This window comes from Melospiza melodia, chromosome 24, assembly GCF_035770615.1.
Source record: "Melospiza melodia melodia isolate bMelMel2 chromosome 24, bMelMel2.pri, whole genome shotgun sequence".
Lineage (NCBI taxonomy): Eukaryota > Metazoa > Chordata > Aves > Passeriformes > Passerellidae > Melospiza > Melospiza melodia.
The window spans coordinates 9,453,329-9,473,162 of NC_086217.1; the positions used below are offsets into that span (position 1 = coordinate 9,453,329).

The 19,834-nt window shown below is 38.9% G+C and overlaps 1 protein-coding gene across 1 annotated transcript in view; it reads right to left on the minus strand.

Annotated features, from left to right (window-relative positions):
• BPTF (bromodomain PHD finger transcription factor) overlaps positions 1–19,834 on the minus strand; it is a 53,783-nt gene that overhangs the window by 13,683 nt on the left and 20,266 nt on the right. Inside the window, exons 4-24 of the mRNA XM_063175888.1 lie at positions 19,520–19,720; positions 18,848–19,036; positions 16,090–16,254; positions 15,730–15,905; positions 14,468–14,823; positions 14,058–14,189; positions 13,390–13,519; positions 12,732–12,867; positions 12,003–12,221; positions 9,335–11,717; positions 8,985–9,109; positions 8,647–8,775; positions 8,197–8,347; positions 7,327–7,450; positions 5,684–5,936; positions 5,091–5,252; positions 3,980–4,128; positions 3,569–3,692; positions 2,708–2,931; positions 1,346–1,568; positions 140–417 (exon numbers count right to left, since the gene is read on the minus strand). Of these exons, the coding sequence (XP_063031958.1) occupies positions 140–417; positions 1,346–1,568; positions 2,708–2,931; positions 3,569–3,692; positions 3,980–4,128; positions 5,091–5,252; positions 5,684–5,936; positions 7,327–7,450; positions 8,197–8,347; positions 8,647–8,775; positions 8,985–9,109; positions 9,335–11,717; positions 12,003–12,221; positions 12,732–12,867; positions 13,390–13,519; positions 14,058–14,189; positions 14,468–14,823; positions 15,730–15,905; positions 16,090–16,254; positions 18,848–19,036; positions 19,520–19,720 (6,029 nt within the window). The remainder of the gene's footprint in view (positions 1–139; positions 418–1,345; positions 1,569–2,707; positions 2,932–3,568; positions 3,693–3,979; positions 4,129–5,090; positions 5,253–5,683; positions 5,937–7,326; positions 7,451–8,196; positions 8,348–8,646; positions 8,776–8,984; positions 9,110–9,334; positions 11,718–12,002; positions 12,222–12,731; positions 12,868–13,389; positions 13,520–14,057; positions 14,190–14,467; positions 14,824–15,729; positions 15,906–16,089; positions 16,255–18,847; positions 19,037–19,519; positions 19,721–19,834) is intronic.

Here is a 19,834-nt window from a genome sequence, read left to right on the forward strand (position 1 = left end):
GGAACCTGATTTAAACTCTGAGTACTTGCAAGGTCTGTGCCTGAGGTCTGAACCTGAGGCTGGCATTGCTGCAGCCAAGCTGGAATTTGTTTGGGAGCGTGGGGCCCATCAGAGCGGGCGGTGGGGTTGGAGTCTGCACCTGAGCTGGATGCTGAGCCTGGGCCTGGCCTGGGGGCAGCCCCGCGGGCGGCGCTGGAGAGAGCCCCGGAGCCGGGGCTGGAGACTGAGCCGGGGACTTGGAGGGCTGAGCCTCGGCAGGGGCCGCGGGCTCGGCGGGAGCCTCGGCCGGGCTCGGGGCCTCGGGCTGGGCCTGAGCCCCCGCGGGCTGGGCCTGGGGCTGGGCCTGGGGCGGGCCCTGCCCCGCGGGCACGGCCGCTGCTGGAGCCGCCTGCAGAGCCGGCTTGGCTTCCCCCGCACCTGTGAACACACAAACACAAACCAAGAGTCCATTACTGCAAATGGCACAGCTATGAGCACACAAACACAAACCATGGCTCCATCACTGCAAATGGCACAGCTACGAGCACACAAACACAAACCAGGGCTCCATCACTGCAAATGGCACAGCTATGAGCCTTGATAACCCAAACCCTCTGGAACTGCTGCAAAGCTCTGTGCAGGAACTCAACAGACTCTGCAATGCACTTCCAACACATTGTGAAAAATGCGTATTTTATGATTGGCTTTTTGCAAATATTAAAATGAATGTTATATGTGTTGTGTTAGAAAGTAATGCTGTATTAATTCGCTTAAGTAGCGTGGTAAATATAGTTTTAGGTTATAAAAAAATGTTAAAATAGAAACTATGCTATGTGGGATACTTTTTTTAAAGGAAGAACTTGCAGCGATATAGCAGCCACAGGACACCTCAATCTTTCAGATCAAAAGAATTTATCAGAAGAAACGAACTTCTTCCCACCTCAAAGGCGCTGTTAGAATTCAGAGGAAGAAGCTGATAATGACCAGACAGAATCCTGTATTTGAATGGAATTTATGCATCATGTATGAAATGTATGAATATGCAACAGGCTATTGTTTTTAAGGGTTAATCCTTTGTTAACGTGGATCCTTTTTCGGGCTCGTGCTGCCCAGAAAAGGTACCCAGAGGTCCATAACTCTTTGTCCTTATTGTCTCATATTGTCTTAATTCAAATTGTCCAAATTATTATTACTCTAATTATATTACTATTTTTATAACCATTTTATTACTTTTAAAATTTTAAAAAAACAAGTGATTGGCATTTTTCACAACATTAACTGCAGGAACAGACAACCTCCAGCTGCATAAGTTCTCCCATGCAATTGAAATGGAAGTTTTTTTTCTGCTGAACAGAACAGTGCTTACCCGAGGTGGAAGTAGAAACAGTGGTTGTAGTTGTGCTAGCTGTAGTAGCAGCTGCTGGTAGTGGGGTGAACAGAAATCTCTGAATTGTACCATTTGGCATAGCTGCTTGCATAAGCTGCTGTCCTGGACCAGGTATTACAGTCACACCCTGAGGGATTAATTGTAACTGACCAGTAGTTTGACCTTGTCCCTGAATTACCACAGTTAAGCCTTGACTGCCACCCTAAAAAAAAAGTTAATAGCGATGTATTAGTGATGTAATTCTTAGACAGACTTTGTTGAAAATCAGAACAATTAGGGGTTTGGATTGCAGAATTCAATGGTTTTATCACATGCCATACTCCTAAAATCTAAAACCAGCATCTGAGATCATGAAACACTCAAGGACTCTTTCAACTTTTCTACTGCCAACAGATGACTGGGTTGGAGTGACACATTTTGTGAATCCAAAGAACCCAACACAACTCTGAGTCTTTGGTGTAGAAACTCAGAATCACAGAATGGTTTAGGTTGGGAGGGGTCTTAAAACTCACCCAATTCCACCCACACCTTCCACTATCCCAGGTTGCTCTAAGCCTCACCAATCTGGCCTTGGACACTTCCAGGGATGGGGCAGCCACAGCTGCTCTGGGCAAACTGTGCCAGGGCCTCCTCAGCCTCACAGCAAAGAATTTCCTCCCAGTATCTAATCTAAACCTACCCTCCCCTTCAGCTTAAACTCCAAGTCTTGTTCCACCTACAAAAAACCTTATCTGGCAACAAGCAGTCTGTACATTGCAATCATTTATATGAATTATTTATAGTTTGAAGAACAGATGTTGTGGTAAATCAGACATTTATTTTTACCCAAAAAATGACTCTCAACTTATTTTTTGCCAACAGACCTTCATGATCTGAACAGAAATTGTAAGAACTTTTTCCTCTTCTGCTCACAGATACTGCAACTTTTCCTCTGAGATTCTGGATAGCATGAATGCAAACTAGATCTTCACATCAAATCAAAAGACAAGTAATCAAAATTATGATCTGAATGTCTACAAAACAGACCATACAGAATAATTATGTCCCTTACTGCTATTAAACAATTTTTTTCATGCTGCTGAACACTCCTGATGCCAGTTACCTTACTGGGAAGTACAACAGGAAGCAAGCATTAAAACTTTACCATTAAAACTACTTACTTTGTATTTACTATTTATTATATTTATTTACTATTTAAGCTGCTTTTAGTCTGTAATTATGCCAATGCTCATCCTAAATGAAGCCAGACACATGAATTTAAGGGCACAGGCACTAAATGCTGAAATGCAAAGGCAGGATGGGTTAGCACACTTCCCCACCCAGGGCTGTGCAGTGCTTTACCTGCCCTTGTGTGAGCTGGGTGAGCTGGGCCATTGTCAGCTTCACCTGGCCCTGCTGGGGGCGAGGGGGAGGTGTTGGGGTCTGAGGCTGAACTTGTTGAGGGGCTGTCCCAGAACTTGTGATGGTTTTCTGCCCAGTGCTGGAGGAAGCTGTGCTGGTACTAGAAACTGCTGTTGAGACAGGCTGACCCCTGATTATCTGAGTCACCACTTGCTGGGTCTGACCTGTAAGAGAAGAATTTGAGCTCAGAAACACATTTTAAACTTTTTAACTGTAGGCACACCAAACCCCTAAGTCACAAATTGCAATGGGGTGTGATGGTGATCAGACAGGTGAAGCAAACGCTGCAGTTTGCACATAAATGTTCTTTACAAACCATTTGTGTGATTGAAAAATGTCTGCAAAATAGTTTAACTACAGTTGCATGCATATAAAGAACTTTCAAACGCTGAGCTTCTTTTTAAGATAAAACATACAAAAAAAGGGCTTTCTCAATGCACAATTACTCTATGGGTTTTTAGGGTTTTTCAGTTTTGTGGGGGTTTTTGTTTTGGTTTATTTTCCCAAATGAATTGACTTAAAATTAATGTGTAAATGATAAATAAAATTATTACTTAATAATTTTATTATATTATTATATATACTTATTAAATATATATATTTAATAGTGTTATTATATTATTATATAATATAGAACCTTATTATTATTATTGACAAAGCCTCCAACAAACACATCCAAAAGCTGAAAAAGGCATTCGTCGAGCATCAAAACGAGGGATTCTTGCATTGGGACACAATGAATTGATGAAGAAACAAACCATGGATTTCACACTGGGAATTGAAATATTAAAGTGAACCTACTGGCTGGCAGAATACCTTGTTGCACCACTACAGGTGTTCTGATGATGGCCTTGCCAAGGGCGGGCTGCTGCAGCGGGGTCCGGATCACCGTCATCCCGGGGCGCAGCGGCGTCCCCTGCACCACCTGAGCACACAGAGGGGACAGCACCTGTCAGCCTGAGCAAAAGCCCCTGGAACATGCCCTGAATGGTTTCCCACATGTGTTTTAATTTTCCCAACTCTTGTACCTCTTTGGAATAAAGGATCCATACACATCATTGCTGTGACAAGCCAAAACTATCGAAAAGCGATTAGCCAGAACTTTTAATATCTGCCCCTAACTTAAAGTCTACACATTTAATTTTTTTTGAGCTAAATACCATACACACTTACATTTTTTTGAATTTAATAGTATTGAGAAAAACATCTTACTTGTGAAGTGCTTGTTGTTCCTAATGTCCCTGTGGTGTTTGGCCTAATGGTTACAGTTGCTGTCCTTGGCTGGAATGAAGTAAAGGTTTGACTTGCACCTGTAGTTGATGGAATGATACCCAATACCTTTTGCTGAACTTGAACCACACCTAATTAAAGAAAAATTGAGAATTCATTAATGACATAATGGCCAGCAAAAGAAGTAAATGCAACTCCAGGGTGGCATTTAGAACACAAGTCTCCAGGTTTCTAAAATACCTTTGAGTCTTTCAACATTTCTTGGGAAAGCCTTTGTCATAATGTAAAAAGAAGCAGCATTATACTTTGTCAATAGTCCAACTACATTTTAAGTTAAGAAACAGATGTTTTAGAAAAGATTAAGGAAAGTGTGAATCTTCACAAAGATCAGTTTGATGGTAACTGCAAAGAAGTCCTTGCATTGACAGAGTGCCACAAATTAGTGTTATACAACCATTAAAAGCTATAATCTGATTAATTTCAAATGTAGGAGAGCAGTTTAAACACCTTTCACCTACAACAATGTGGTGCTGAAGAAAATGGGCAATGCTTCTCCTGTCACCTATGAAATTTCAATGCAAAATCTGCAGCCTTCTTTAGCAGCTCAGATGCTAAATATAATGGAGACAGATAATTGAGTTTTCCTGTTCAATATACATACATAAATCTCAAAAAAATTAAGTCCTCTTCTTGAGGAGAGAATCAAAAATGCTAATCTTAGTCTGGAGCCAAACTCCTGCTCATCAGTGAAGAGCAGCTGTAGGCATTAATACTTTTGTGAAGAAAGTTTCTTTGTTGATTTAGATAACCAAAAAAACCCCATGCTTCATTCCACATAGGTCAAAATAAAGCTCCTAATTTTGTGCTGTGAAATGCAGAATAATTTATAGGCAAAAAACTTGCACTTTTCCCCTTACAGACACAAATATGCAACACAGGGGGAACAAGCTGTAGAAACTTGTACTTTTATATATTTATATAAAATATATTTTTCCCCCTTCACATCATAGTTTACTTCACTGGGAAAATAGTGTCAAAGGAGAATTAAACAGCAAGCTGGAATACAGTTTTTATTCAGTTCCCTTTGCCCTACCTCCTTGAGTTGATGGCACATTGACGGCAACAATCTTGCTGTTTGCAGGGAGTGGCAGCTTAGTTATCACTTTCCCTGCCATCGTTACTGGGCTGCCTGAGAGCTGGAAGGTCTGCCCTGTGCTGGCAATGCTTGTGGCTGAGCTGGCAGCTGTGCTAGTGGCTATTGAGGCACACAGAACAGGCAGGTTTAGAGCAGAATCATTAGTCAATGAAATGACTGTTTTTTAAGCATGAAACAGCAAACTACAGGATTATTTTTACTTTTTTTTTTTTTTAATGTGTCATGCTTTCTTTGGTAAAGGTTCTTTATTGGAAACAGTATGTTACATCATAGAATGCTTTCATGAATGATACTGGCACAAAAACTGTCAGTAATTGATGAGACAGGTCAGAAATGAGTCTTCCTAGCAGAAGTCAGAACAAGGAGAAACTAGACAGATATAATCTCAGAAATGTCCTTCTGGCATAGCAAGAGTTAAGAGCAAAGATAACCAGAAATGTAATAACGTTGCATGTCTGGAGAAGATGTGATGTGATGCACACACAGGATGAACTCCAGCAATGCTCCTTCCATGACAAATGATTCCTTACCTGTTGAAGACTGGCCTTGCTTAACCCAAGTAGCAAAAGTTTGATGGAAATTCTTGTTCTGTTGGAATGTTACTGTAGCTGGAGACCCCACTTTAGTGGTGAGCACTACTTTGGTTCCTGTGGGGACAGGGCCTGTCAGAGGGCCCACCACGACTTTCTGGGGTGTGGACACTGTGGTTGCTGTGCTGCTGGCTGTGCTGGCTGCAGGGACCACCCCTCCTGCAGGGATCTGCTTCTGCTGCTCCAGCCGTTTCTGGTCAGAAAAAAACGGAATAAAGAGATAATTTGTATTTTCAGATTTTACAACATCAACATTGTCTCTACCCAGTGTTGAGAGATAAAGGCCTCTGGTAGGATTTTAGCTCAAATTAGGATTTTAGTTCAAATGGAGAGGATTGAAGAATAGGCTCCTTGATCTCCAGAACTACAAATCTGCTTAGAATACACAGCCAGAAATTTTCCTTTATAACAACTTTGAAATCCTTGCCTTATGTTAATTTCACTGCACATTTTACTTATAAAAACCTGCACAACATATTAATTTGTCTCAGATTAATCAGAAAGATTTAAAAAACTTTTAAAAATATCCATCTATATTTGGCTTTGACCATGTACATGCATCTATGTCAGTAATTGGTACATCATCATCAACACAGAGTTTACTATTAGCATTCCTAAATTTAGAGCTTCCTGCACTGAGATCCTGCCACTTACAGAAAAAAACAGACTGTATCATTCTGTTTCACCACTGAGAATGCAATTTTAAAAACTATTATTTTAAATTTAAATCCAGTTTTCAGCCTGCTTAAAAAAATTAGGTTCAAAATCCCTTACCTTACCCAGTGACCTTCTGTGGTGTAACTGTTGAAAAAGCATATTAAATCTAGAGATTCCCTTAGTGAAGGGATGTATCAGCAGGCTCTTCTAAAATGTAAACCAATCTAACATTTTTTCCTATGTTACTGGAATAATATCTGTATTTATCTAATTTAAATTCCAGCACTATATCGCAGTAATGCCCACAAATCAGAAGCACTCATTCACTATTAAAGGGTTTTTGTCAGGGCAGATGTAATGAAGAAGGAATGTGTTGAGTAAAAGCATAGTTCTTAATAATGTATGTGGAATATCAATATGGCATCAGATTTCCTAATTTTAATTGCATACATTTAAATGTAAATACATATACATATCTACATATATTTAAATAAAATTACCAATGGGCTTAATTCAGAAAACGTAAGATAGAATAAAATCAAAAGATTCAATTTGAGTGAAGCATGAAATGCAGTTGTATTCCCAAGTCAGCTGTATTCCAAGGCAGCTTTCCACCATACATAGAACACTGAGAAGCTTACCTGGAGATGGTGCTTCCCAGCCTTCTTTAAAATGATAACAACTAAACCTTCCTAAAGTGTTACAAATGACGTGGGTGAAAAACAGGCAATCCAGAACAAACCTTTGCATTAACCCTGTTTCAAAATAACAGATGTATACAGTGGCAGCAGCATTGTTTGATGGCTTAATCTGCAGTTGGAATATTTGAAAATGGTGTAAGCAAGGGCTGACTGCATTTCCCAGGCTATGATGCATGTGCTGAGCAGTGCAGTTGCTGACTGCTGGGATGACCAACAGCTCCCCACCTGCTGGGCAGCCAAACGTTGGTGTTTTAGCTGAGCCTCCAATTGGGCCTTGAACTCCTCTGCCTTCTTCTGTTCACTAACCTTAGCCTGTTGTTCAACTGCCTGTGCCTTTTCCTTCTCCACCCTGCCAAAGACACAAGCAAAAGTGAGTTATACCACCACATAAAATCCAACCATCAAACTGCATTTTGTTTTACTCAGTTTAACTGCTCTTGTAAGAGCAACCATCAAGACAAAAGATCACTGAAAAACTGGTCACAGCTTTAAAAATATTTAGAAATAAACTACTGAAGTTGCATGCAACATGCCTGAAATATCCTCATGCTAAAACACTGCAACATCTTACAGGAAACTATTAATCAAAACTGGAATTTATAATCACTGCAAGGAACCCATGCAATAACATACATTTAAAATTGCTCTAAGAGACTCAAAAATGTTCCAACTTTAAGCACATGATGCTGAAAATATGCATCTTATGACTTGAGTATTCTCAGGCTCAATTTACTTGTACACAGTCATTTTCTTTGGATTATAGAAGTATTTAACAAATACTGTACAAAGTCATGCCAAAAGCAGCCTACAGCCTTTTGATGCATTACAGTAATAACCTTTTAGCATTTAACAGTAGTTAATTCATAAGTACAGAAAAATTAATACAATATTAGTTCTAACAAATCTGAAATATCTGCATACCTTAGTTTAGGTACCAGCAGATAGTTTAGCTTTGTAACTTTATCAAAAGGCCCAGTAAAAACCCAACACAGCTGTGTTTCCATTGATCACAGTGACCAGCTTTGTGTTCTCCAGGGGAACTTTTATTTAACAATCACACAAATGAAGACTACTTTCTTTAAAAGCTCACTTTACCTTTCAGCAAATGCCCTGATCTCCCACAGTTCCAACTCCTCCTCTGCTACCCAAGTTTCCATTATAACAGGGCCTGTTTGCTTGGGTGTTTCTGGCCTTTTTGGCCTGAGGGCACTCGATCGCAGTCCCTTCCTCTGGGGCGTTGGAGTTTCTTTAGAGAGCAGTCAAAACACACACATTAAGCTATACTGTAAAACGAAACTGAAGTGTAAACCAAGATTTAGGGATGTTTTCAGTCCCATTTTATAAACAGGGAGGCCTTTCAGCTTCAGATAAATCATGTCCACTTGTTAAATGCAGCATTTGTTTCCCATAGGTAAATTAATAGTTCCTGGCAAGCTGCATTTGCTCCCTTGATAGGCTGAATTAGCATAAAGATCCAGTTACTTTAATTTCTCTAGATTACAGGGGGTGGGGGGAATGTCTAAACAAGCAAATAAACAAACCAACCTTTTGGAGCCTCTGGTACACCAATGGGACAAATGATTTTTCTTATACAGTACTCTGAGCGGATCCCATACGGACCGACATCTCTCCTCTTGATTATTTCTGTTGTTGTAATTTCAGTTTCAGTTGTTTCTGCAACAAATTAGTCCCAGCACATTAATAACAGAAACAAATAAAGCTAAATCTCCAATCAACCCAGTGTACTCAAGGCAGAGAAACAACAAACAAAATTCAAATGCCACAGCTGACAGCGAGCCTTTATAGAAATGTTTTGAGTGTAGCACTCAGAATTTACAGCAAAAGCTTTTGCAAAGAAAACCAGAAATTGAAAATAACAATACCTGTCCTTGTGGTTCCTCCCCCAGGGGGAGCTTTAGCTGCCATATCATCCCACTTGAGACATGCCCACAATAACCTCAACATCAGGCTCACTCCAGCCAATGATTTGACTGTTTGGAGTCGGTACCTAATAACAGAATATAAAATTATACTTTAAAATAAATTTAAAATACCCAACCAAACCAACAGGACAAAGGATTTCCATGCTATTTCTACTAAATAATATAGAAGACTGAATAAAAACCAGCAAAATTTGCGTATTTGGGAATAAACATGTGTATCACTTGTATTTTAAAAAATCAATTAATTTCATCACATCCTAGACTTTTTCTTAAAAATGCAAGGTATGTACCTCCAAGTGATCCCAAATGTCGGTCTTGGGGATGGATATGGCCAGATATCCAAGGCAGGCTTTGCATTGTAATTGAAATAAGGAACCTCTCTGATCCCTCCTCTCCTGGCCAGCTTTTTCAAGTCATCATTGGGTAAAACAAATATGCTTTTTTTACTGCTTTTGGTAACAAATTTCCTATAAGATGGCAAGGCAGTTCCAGAACGGGTTTTTTTGGGTCTTGTGAATTTCATTAACTTCACTTTGTCTTTTGTGGAATATTCTTTGCTGACAGTCATGGAAGTCACCAAAGTGCCCTCTGGGGTGGTCAGCGAGTCGGTGACTGTGGTGGTAACCACTGTTTTACTGTGCTCCTGCACAGAGATGACATCAGAGTTACTCTCTGAGGCTGGAGTGGTGAGCTTGGTGACAGTGGTGGTGACAGTGGAGATGGCACAGTTTTCTGTAGAGGAAACAACTGTGGTCTTCTCATCACTGGCAGCTCCAGTCTCTGCTACCTTAAACACCGTTTTGGACTCTGTGGACACAGTTGAGGTTGTGGTAGTCACTTCAGTAATAACAGTTTTCATTTTACTTTCTCCATTGATATTTTCCATTTTATTTATTCCATTCTGGTCAGCAAAGCGACTGCTCAAGATGGATTCCTCACATGAGGTTACAGGAGATGGAGCAACTTTCTTCTCCTCACTTGCTTCAGTTTCCATAGATTCTGTTTCACTGTTCAGGTTATTTTCTTTACAGACAGGCTGTGCTGGCAGGGAAGCAGAGCCCCCACTGGCAGATCTCTCAGGAGAAAGCTGCTTTTCTTCAGTTTTCTGCACACACTTGGGCACTTCATCTGGTGGCTGAAGACTCTCTCCAGACTCAGGTGAACTCTGCAGATGTGACTTTGAGGCCACATTATTTTTATCCTTTGTGTCCTCTCCCATGATGTCACCATTCATGAATGGTTTTACTGAAGATTCCTTAAAAGTCAACGGTTTTATTTCATGTTCTGGAATGGCTTTATTAATGTTATTAACTTTTGGTTCAATATCACCCCCTGCCTTAGCTTCACAGGTATTTTTCACTAAGCAGTCATCATTTGATAATGCTTTAATGTCATTGTCTTTTCCATTCATTTGAAACGATGATTTTTCTTTTTCTGTCTCAGTTTCTTCATCTTTATTATTCTTTTTGTCAGTAATAGTATTTACATTTGTCTGATCAAGATATTTGTTCATGGTACCTGTCTCCACTTTCAGTTCCTGACCTTTCTTTCGACCATTAGCCTCTGTTAGTTTAGAGCTCAGTAAATCTTTGTTATCATTTTCCCCATCCATGTGCTCCAGACCTTGACTTTCAAGGTTTCTTTCAGAAATGAGCCCTGTTTTAAATGATTCTAGATCTTTATTAGCTGATTTTTGGTGAAATATCATCTTTTCAGATTTGCTTTCAGTCTTTACAGGAGCAAGTTCTTCCTCCATTTCACTTTCTTGAGAGGACATGGTTTCCATATGGCTTTTTATCATACAATTGTTTTCTGGATCTTTGCTTTGCTGTTCAGAATCCCCTTCTGAGTCTGGTTTTTCAAGAGTGCCCACAGCATCTCTTCTACAGCTGCTTTCAGGTACCAGTGGTCCTAAGTTTCCAAGCTCTCGCTGAGACACTCTGGTAATAGGCAGCTTTTGTTTCAAGGGTTTTTGGGCTGTTTCTGAAACATCCCATTTGATTCTGCCTTCTGCACTGGTTTGTTTCAAGCCATCCACTAAAGAGCTCTCAGACTCCCCAAGAGCCTCTTGTCCTTGATGCTTATCAGCAGTGGAAGGCTCAGGGTTGTTTGCTCTGCCATCATTCTGAACAGAGCTGTCTCCTTCAGAGGATTGAGGGCAGTCCTCATCCAGCAGCTGCCCCTCTTTTGAGAGCCTGTTGGACAAAGGCAAGGAAGGTTCATCTTCATCCCCAGCTTTGCTGATGGGCAAACAGTCCTGTTCTGCATCTTCAGCTTGGGTCTTGTCTGAAATGTAGCTTTGATCCTGGGAAGGAGAGCCAAACTGGCCTCCTTCCTTCCCATTCCTCACTTGTAGCTCCTCTGTGTTTTTCTGGGGGCTCACAGATCGAATGCCCCCAGTTTTAGCACCAGCCTCCAGCTTCATCTTCTCTAGACGCTGTTTTTCCTCCAGTGTGAACTGTTTGATTCGCCGCTCCAGGAGCCCATCTAATTTTGATGATTTTACTTTCCTTTTGTAGCAAGTCCTTAAATGAAATCCCTCACTGACATTGATTATATCCCGCTTACAATGACTGTCCTCATCTTTTATGGAGGATTCAATTTTCACATCATCCACATCCATAGGTTCTTCTTTGATGACTTTATCGTTTTCACCATCGGTGTCTTTTGCCACTGTGAAGAAGAAGTAACTCTGAGTTAGTGAGCTCCCCAGTAATGAATACAAATTATATTTTTACATTAAGTACTAAGAAATAAATGGGGCTTTTAGCATATTAAAAGATTGCAATTAAAAAAGGAACAAAAGCTTCAGACACTACCACAATGGATAACAGGCAATCATTTAACATTTTAGATTTCTTGACAAAATCTGTTACACAGTTTTCACTAGTTATTTCTGAGGTTCTATGCTTTTACTCATGCAATAACATGAGTTTCACAATAACAAAAGATTATCACCTGTGTCTTTTGCATGATCTAAGTTTTCAGAAATTGAGTCAACTTCTAATTTGTCTTCACGCAACTTTTCTTCTTTTACTTGTACTTTCTCCAAGGTTTCTGAAACATCTTTTTCTTTTGCTTGCAGATCTCGAGAATCCTTTGCTCTGTCTTTCTCTGCTTTTACTTTAGCTGCACCTTTTCGTTTATCCAAGTTGCATTTTTCATCTTCGCTCTTTGCTATTAACAAATGAAATTATTTCAATTATCCAGAGTATTTTTTGTACTCTGCCACATTTGAATTGCGTGTTAGTTTACCTCTCAAATCATCTGCACGCCATTAGTGAAATTCAGAAAAAGAATTAAGCATCTAGTACACCATAGATTAAACAGTGCACTACTGCATATATATATATATATATATATATATATATATATTTATTTATTTATTTATATATATACACACCCCCTCAATATTTAAGATGTTGGTTTTTTGTTTTGATGCTCTACATAACTTTTACTTACTTTTAATTTAAATAAGGTTATACAAAGATGCACAAGTGTTACACAAAACATAATTGAAGCAATTTAATGTAGCTACAAAATGCCTGCGACAATTGAACAGGTTACACTGACCAAGATTACCAGATATCCAAAAAAGATTTGGTGGAAAATTACTCTTAAAGTCTCCTTAAGAAATGTTAACTAATAACTGCAATTAAAAAAAAAGTAGGCATTGTAGACACTTACTTGATAGCAATTTTCTGTAATTTGCATTAGTATTTCCTGGCAATTTGGGCATAAACCTGTGGACATGGGTTTTACTAATCCAGCTCCAGCCACCATATCCTGTTACTCTATATTCCTCTCCTTTTTGCTTCCAAACCTGTAAATATTTTAAAAAACCCAATATTAATGATACTATTTGCTGCATTATTAATGTTTATAGGAGCTTTTAAATCCACCTGCATCCTTGTTTCAACAAGTGTAGAGCAAAGAACTACTCCAACAAAAGTAGTTAATATCTACTGTAGGAGAATATGGAGGTTTTTACAGTAGTTCCCATTGTTTTATACAACCTTTCAAAGGCTGGATTTTTTGGGGAGGGGGAGTGGGACAGGGACAGACACACAGACAAGATTGTAATAACCCCCTAGAACCTTCCATAAGGAAAGGCTGCATTTGCAGACCAGTATCTGTCACTTGGGCAGTGTCAATAAGAGCATGACACAGATCAAATTCAGCTCAGACCAAGATCATGTGCTTGAATGCATGGCCATGGTTCCTATTTCCATGTAGGACTAACACAAGGACATGAACACTCTAAGTTTAAATGAAAAACAGAAAGAGAGTCAGAAATGAACAGTTTCTGTGCTTTCTTTGTACTTCCCACAACAGAAACCCTCACCTGGTGTTTGACAGGAAATGTGTATTTCACCCATGTAGCTTGCTGCATTGTTTCTTCTTCTTCTTGCTTTCTCTCTTTTTTTTTCACTTTCTCCTTTTCTTCTCTTTCTATTGCTGTCATTCTGCGTAATCTGATCCACAGAGATTTAAGTGCATTTAAGTACAGGATTTTGCAAGCAAATATAAGATGTCAACAGCACCTAATAATCCTTTGAATAAGTTTAAATATCTGAAGTTAAGAGCAATGCTCACTATCAGGTTTTAGGTATTACTTGTAACAGGAACATCACTTTTCTTGCTATTTCAGTGAGGCAAACACAGCTGGATGCAATTGTGTCTAACACTAGACACATTTATTTTCTGCTCCTATGACAAAATGAGAGACAAAACCCAGACTCCACTGAACTGAGAGTGTTGAAATTTGCTCTTCTACTCTCCCAGAGTTTTAGCAGTTTTGAGACTGTGGCTCAGATAAAACAGACACAGAAGCAATGACACTATAAAAATATTGTCATGGTTTTTCACTGTTTCTGTTTGAGAAAATACACTTCAATTGCTGAATGATTATCTCAATTTAAATATAATTCTTATAGGCTTAGAGGAACTAGCAACTGCAAGCTAAAGTAAAATTCTCATATTCAACAATATTTTAGTATTTATTAATTTTACCTCGTATGCCCCAAGGATTCCCTCCAGATGGGCAGCATGACAACTGGTTTGATTGCACACTCCAAAATAGCCAGTGCTAGTGCAAATTCTCTGGGTTTGCTGCACATCTGAACAGCCTTAATCCAATTAGACCTAAATTGGAAAAAAGAGAACAATCTGAAACATATACATGAACAAACATACCTTGCCATTTTAAGAAGACTTCATGGTAGGATAAAAACTCCTGCAGTAATAATTTACTCAAGTGTACAGCCCTTTTAGCCTTCATCATAAACACATATTTTGTTTTATTATAGTGAAGCATAGCTTGGAAATCACAGATTTGAAAAAACAAAGACTATTGTTTATTACCACTGCTAGCAAAACCACAAGTAAAATATGAGAATATGTATTTCCATTGATTCATTTACCTGTGGGAAGCCCAATTAGGGTGAAGGAAGGATGCTGGGATATTGTTTTCCAGCTGAATAATGGTCAGCCTCAGGGTGGATATGGTGAGAACTTTGGAGCCATGCACAGACCCGTTCCACTTGAACTCTCCAGCTGGGGTCAGGCAGAATTTGTGTGAGAGGTGTCTCCTCTTGTCATGGTCCTCCCTGTGCTGGTGCTTGTTCAGGGCAAAGGAGTTGGTGGCATATTGGTTGTGATACACACGGTACTTCCCCTCCTGCCCCAGTTTGAAATAGTTGTTGATATTTCCTTTAATCACCACGTCCTTCTTGGTGTTCACTCGGGACACTTCCCCTTGGGAGTTCACCACCAGAACCTTATGAAAGAAATATTGGAAACTTTTCAGGGAATCTGTAAAGTAATTCCTTCTCTTATTAATGATTCATGCTTCAAATGTCTACATATAAAAGAATAAAAATACCCCAGTGCAAGAATAAAAATGCACCAGTGTGTAGAAACAAATAACTGTTCATCCAAACACCAATACATGTACTTCATCACTGCCTGTCTACAGAGTTAGGATATTCCCAGATCAAATTTAACATTAAAAAACATCATCCAGGCTTCTCAGACCAAACAGGAACCTGTTTTGCTGTTCTGATTGTGCCTATGGAGGGAGGGAGCTCTGGGAAAGCAGCTTCATTAAACTCAGGTAAGCCCTCTGCGAACCCCTCCTTAGTACATCAGAGAATTCAGGCATGCAGCTTGGGAAACAAGGATCCTGGACTTTGAAAACATGGCATAGGTAACATCACTGGACTAATCTGTTTGCCAATAAATTCACTAAGTGTTAACTTACATGGAAAATAAATTATAAAAAATAAAATTAATATACAAAATAATATTCAGACAATTAACTGCAAAAATGTCCCAATGTTTAAGCATTTCCTTCCTGGAAAAACTGGGCTCCTTAAAAAATCCAGAACCAAGACAACAAACAACCCAGTCATACAAAACAACTACACCAGTGCTCTGGGTCACTGCCATCACTTTGTAGAGAGCACTCAAGACAGCAAAGGACAGGGAGGGGAAAAGCTTCCTGTAATAGAACAATTTCACCATTTGTTAATTTATTATTACTGCCTTCTTTTAAAGTACCTCCATTGCCTGAAAAAAACCACTTTTTAAAAATTTTCAGTAAAATTTAGTATCCTTTAAAGAAATTAACATTTTTTCAGAACATTTTTTGTAGTTCTTTAAGTTTTCCAAGATGTGCACAAACCTCTCTGGTTTCTTTATATAACTTATTTGCTTCATTTGCTGCAGCAGCAACCTGCTGGCTTTTCATCTGGCTCAGTTTGCTGTCTGGATTTCTCAATCTGGTGAGCATCCGTGTCGAGCCTGGTGTGCCCTTCCCTGCCCCTGGAGAATCACTTCTGTCACCATTGGATTTCTCTCCTGCCCAGGAATAAAAAAAGGCTTTTAAAACAAATTTAACAATTGGAAGTTTTCTACTGATGTATGGAATTTACAAAAAGAACAGAAAGTTTAGTGAAAATATGCATAAAATGGAAGTTGGAGATGTCATTATCCTTATCATCCTTATTATTAATATAATTATCATTATTATTATTATTATTACCTAAATCCTCTGAAGCCTGGGATCCCCTCTCTGCATTTTCAGCATCATCAAGAGTCTTAATGGAGTCATTCTGGCCAGAGCCCAGCTCGCTGCCACTGCTGTTCTCAACATCTGCCTGTGGAGGGGCAGCAGAGCCACTGCTAGGGATCATCTGACCAGTTTCTTCTACAAAAGAACAACTTCAGTTTTAGTTTTTTCTTTTGAATTGGATCAATGCAACTTTTTAAAGTTTTCATTAAAAAAATGCAGATGAACGTGTTTTGCTGGACTGGAGGGAAACACATAGAAAATATTAGAGAGCACTGTGTCCATTAAAGTTTTTTTTTTTTTTTTTTCTGTTTCTAGCAGTTTCAACTTCTACATCTCTGAAGAACTAAAATTCATATCTCTACTTAAAATACATTTGTATTTCATCCAAGAATTTTTTTTTCTCTAGATGCACACACCGATAATCCTGAGATCGTTTTGCATTTAGAATTCACAGAATTTGGTCTTCCTGAAGCATCTGATTTTCTCTTTTAATTTTCTTTAGCTGCTCCTCAGAGCACACACCTTTCAATTTTCCTTGTTTTCCAATGAGTCTCTGATTTTCTCTTCCTCAGCACCTTCATTCTCAGAATCCCACAGATTTCTGTTCCATTGGCACCACTCTAAACATCAGCCCACTTAAAATATCAGCCCCTTCCTGATCTGATGGATCTTGATATGGCTTCAAATGGGTTCCTGGTCCCCAGCTGTCCTTGTTACTGTCTTAACAGCTCTGGACTCTGTTATCACCTCACCTGTTGTGCTGCTCCAGGAGGAATTTTTGCCTAAATATCACTGAATTGCAGCCACCTCAAAATAAATCCCTGCACCCTCCCAGAAGGAACGAGCCCCCATCCCTGAAAACAGCAAAGCCAGCAATGTCTCCTGGGCTCAGTGCCAGAGGGAGACAGCTCAGCTGTTTAAAACCTACCAGATCTGCCTGGTTCTAGAATTCTTCCAAAGCATCAGGGATTCTGATGTTGTTGAGAAGAGTGACAGAACAAAACTTGTTTTTTGTGAAATATTCACTCCCAGCAGAAGGATGGATCAGATAAATATTCTGGAATTCTTAGAGGATCCCTAATCTGAATGCATCCTGATTTCTGACTGTGCCAAATGGGTGACCACCACTGTTTGATCCACCTCCCTTCTTACTATGAGGAGAAATGGATCTGTTTCCATGGCTGCTGTTTGGAGGAGAATGGAAGCACCCAAAGCAGACTCTTAATAAAGATTAATATCCAAACTGCATTTAACAAGGATGGTAACAGACATTCTCATCTATCTCTGCATTTTACTCATATTTCCCATTTCTTTTGGAGATAACTGCCTCACTGATTCTGGTTCAGTATCTCTCTCTGACAGTCTCAAAATGAATTTCATAGTAAGAACACAAACATTGCTGTGAATATAGTGAATTAGACATGAGGAAAAACCTCCACACACACTTTCCTACCATAAGAGTCCATGAATATACAACTCACACAGAAGCTTTGGAAGGAGAAAAGTACTTGTGAAACCATAATAAATAATGATAACTATGTAAGTGAATCTTTAAAATAAAATACAAACCCATAAAGGTGTCTGAAACAAAATTATATTCTGTATCTTTTCCATTAAATCTTTACACAGTTATTTTAACTTTAAAAGGGAATAAAAAATAGGAGAACTGGCAAAAATATTTGGTCATGTATCAAAAATATATGGATTTTGTCTTGTACATCAGGACATTTCCTGTACTTAAAAAGTGTATTATGAGGCTTGCAGGTTACAGATTAATCTTAGCTTTCATTTGTCCTCTTGTTCAGAAAAGTTTATTACAAGGTTTGGATGCATTGACTTTCATAAGTTGAAAAGCTGCAGACTGTGACTGCATGGAGAACTATTTCTGTAGGAGAGAAAACATTTACTACCCCTTTTTAAAACATAACACACCAAGTATGTTCACATCACACATGTTCAGATTTTAAGAACTGAGAATAAAACTGAAAAGAAAATCTTGATAATTTTAAAGGTGATCAGCTGTTTAGAACAACATTTGGTTATGTAGTAAATCCTGTAATAGAATATAATTCTAAATGTAATATAAAGTAATTCTAGAATAGTACACTCATGCTTCATGTTACACTTAATCAACTCCCACTTATTCCTAAAGCAAGTTTGTCTGATTTTAAATAGTGTATATTATTACCTTTGAGTCACTGACATGGCAGAACAAAACATGTTAAAATACAATAACCCTTGTGCTTATAATTCTGAAATCTGTTTAAATTTCCAGCATGATAATTTTAATCTTGACATTTCAGTGCAATGGTTTATTCTCATGAATGAAAACACTTTGTTAGTAATTTATACAGTAAATGAGAGGTTAAAATAATAAACAAGCCAGCAGCAAATTAGATTTGAAATAAACTTTGAGAGGATGCTAACAATCATTACGGATCACTATGGAAAAATAAAATATAGAGAAAACAGAAAATAAAAAGCTTAGCCATAGTTGTCTTTGGAAGGCATGGATACAAATGCTAATGTCATGGAGGACCACAAATTTCAAGCACTAGTTGCAAGAAAATTAACTTTGAAATGTTAATAATGACAACGTAGCAGTAAAGGATGGCACTGCAAGCAAACAGCATGAGTGACATATGCTGGGAATGGTTTTAGTGGACAAATCAGAGAGAAAAACAGATTCCCCAAATTACAGAGGCATTGGTAACAGTGCCTTCTGTACCTGAGAGTTCCAGAGGGAGCTCTGATGCCACCTTCTTCTCTGCCACGTTGTTGCTATCAAGGGTTTCTGACTGACACCCCACTGCGTCCTTCCCTTCAGAGCAACTATTCTCTCCTGCAGGAGGGTTTGTGGTGCTGTCATCAGGGCTGCAGGTCACACAGTTACTTTTATCCCCAACGACTGTTGCCTCTACAGTAAAACGCACAACAAAACTTCAGGGATGTTCTTTATTATGCCTTAGGATGTCATTTGGCATCATCCATAGAAAGCAACTTCAGCAGCTTTGTTTGTTTGATAATGCTGAAAAACAGCAAGCTTTTTCCCTTCCTTTTTTTGCTATGAGATGGTATTGTCTCAGAATCAAAGAACAAATCAATTGTGAGTAGGAAAAAGTTAAAAATTGTGGCTTACTACAAACATGCTGATCACAACCTGTAAGTGCCACCTGTACCTCAAGGCAGGGTATCTAGGAGCCAGCTGTATAGAAGTAGGAAAGTTGGTGAAATTACTTAACAAGAACAATTCCAACAAAGCACAAAGGAACTGACAAATATCACCTATTACAGAAATATCTTGGAGAATCATACAAAGAAAGTATTGCATCAACACTTAAATAAATGGGGGGTTCACTTCACTTAAATGGAGCTGTTAAAGCACAGTCAGTTTCTTTACCTTCTGTTTTCTCTTTTTCCACATCTTGCTCACTCTGTGTTTCCTCAATTTTATCTTGGTTTCCAGATTCTTCCTTGTCTCTCTCAGCATCTGTCTGGTCATTATCAACATCACTTTTGGCCTTTTCTGCTTCCTCATCTCCTGTGTTTTTATCTTCCACTATTTCTCCTTTTCTTGCTCTGATAATGTCCAAAATTTCATCTACAACATAAAGCATGTTGTCAACATGAAACAACAAACCACCTACAGAGCCACGGAGCACAAACAACATGACATAAATCCTGCTTCTGATGTAAGATAAACTAGGTTTGATTC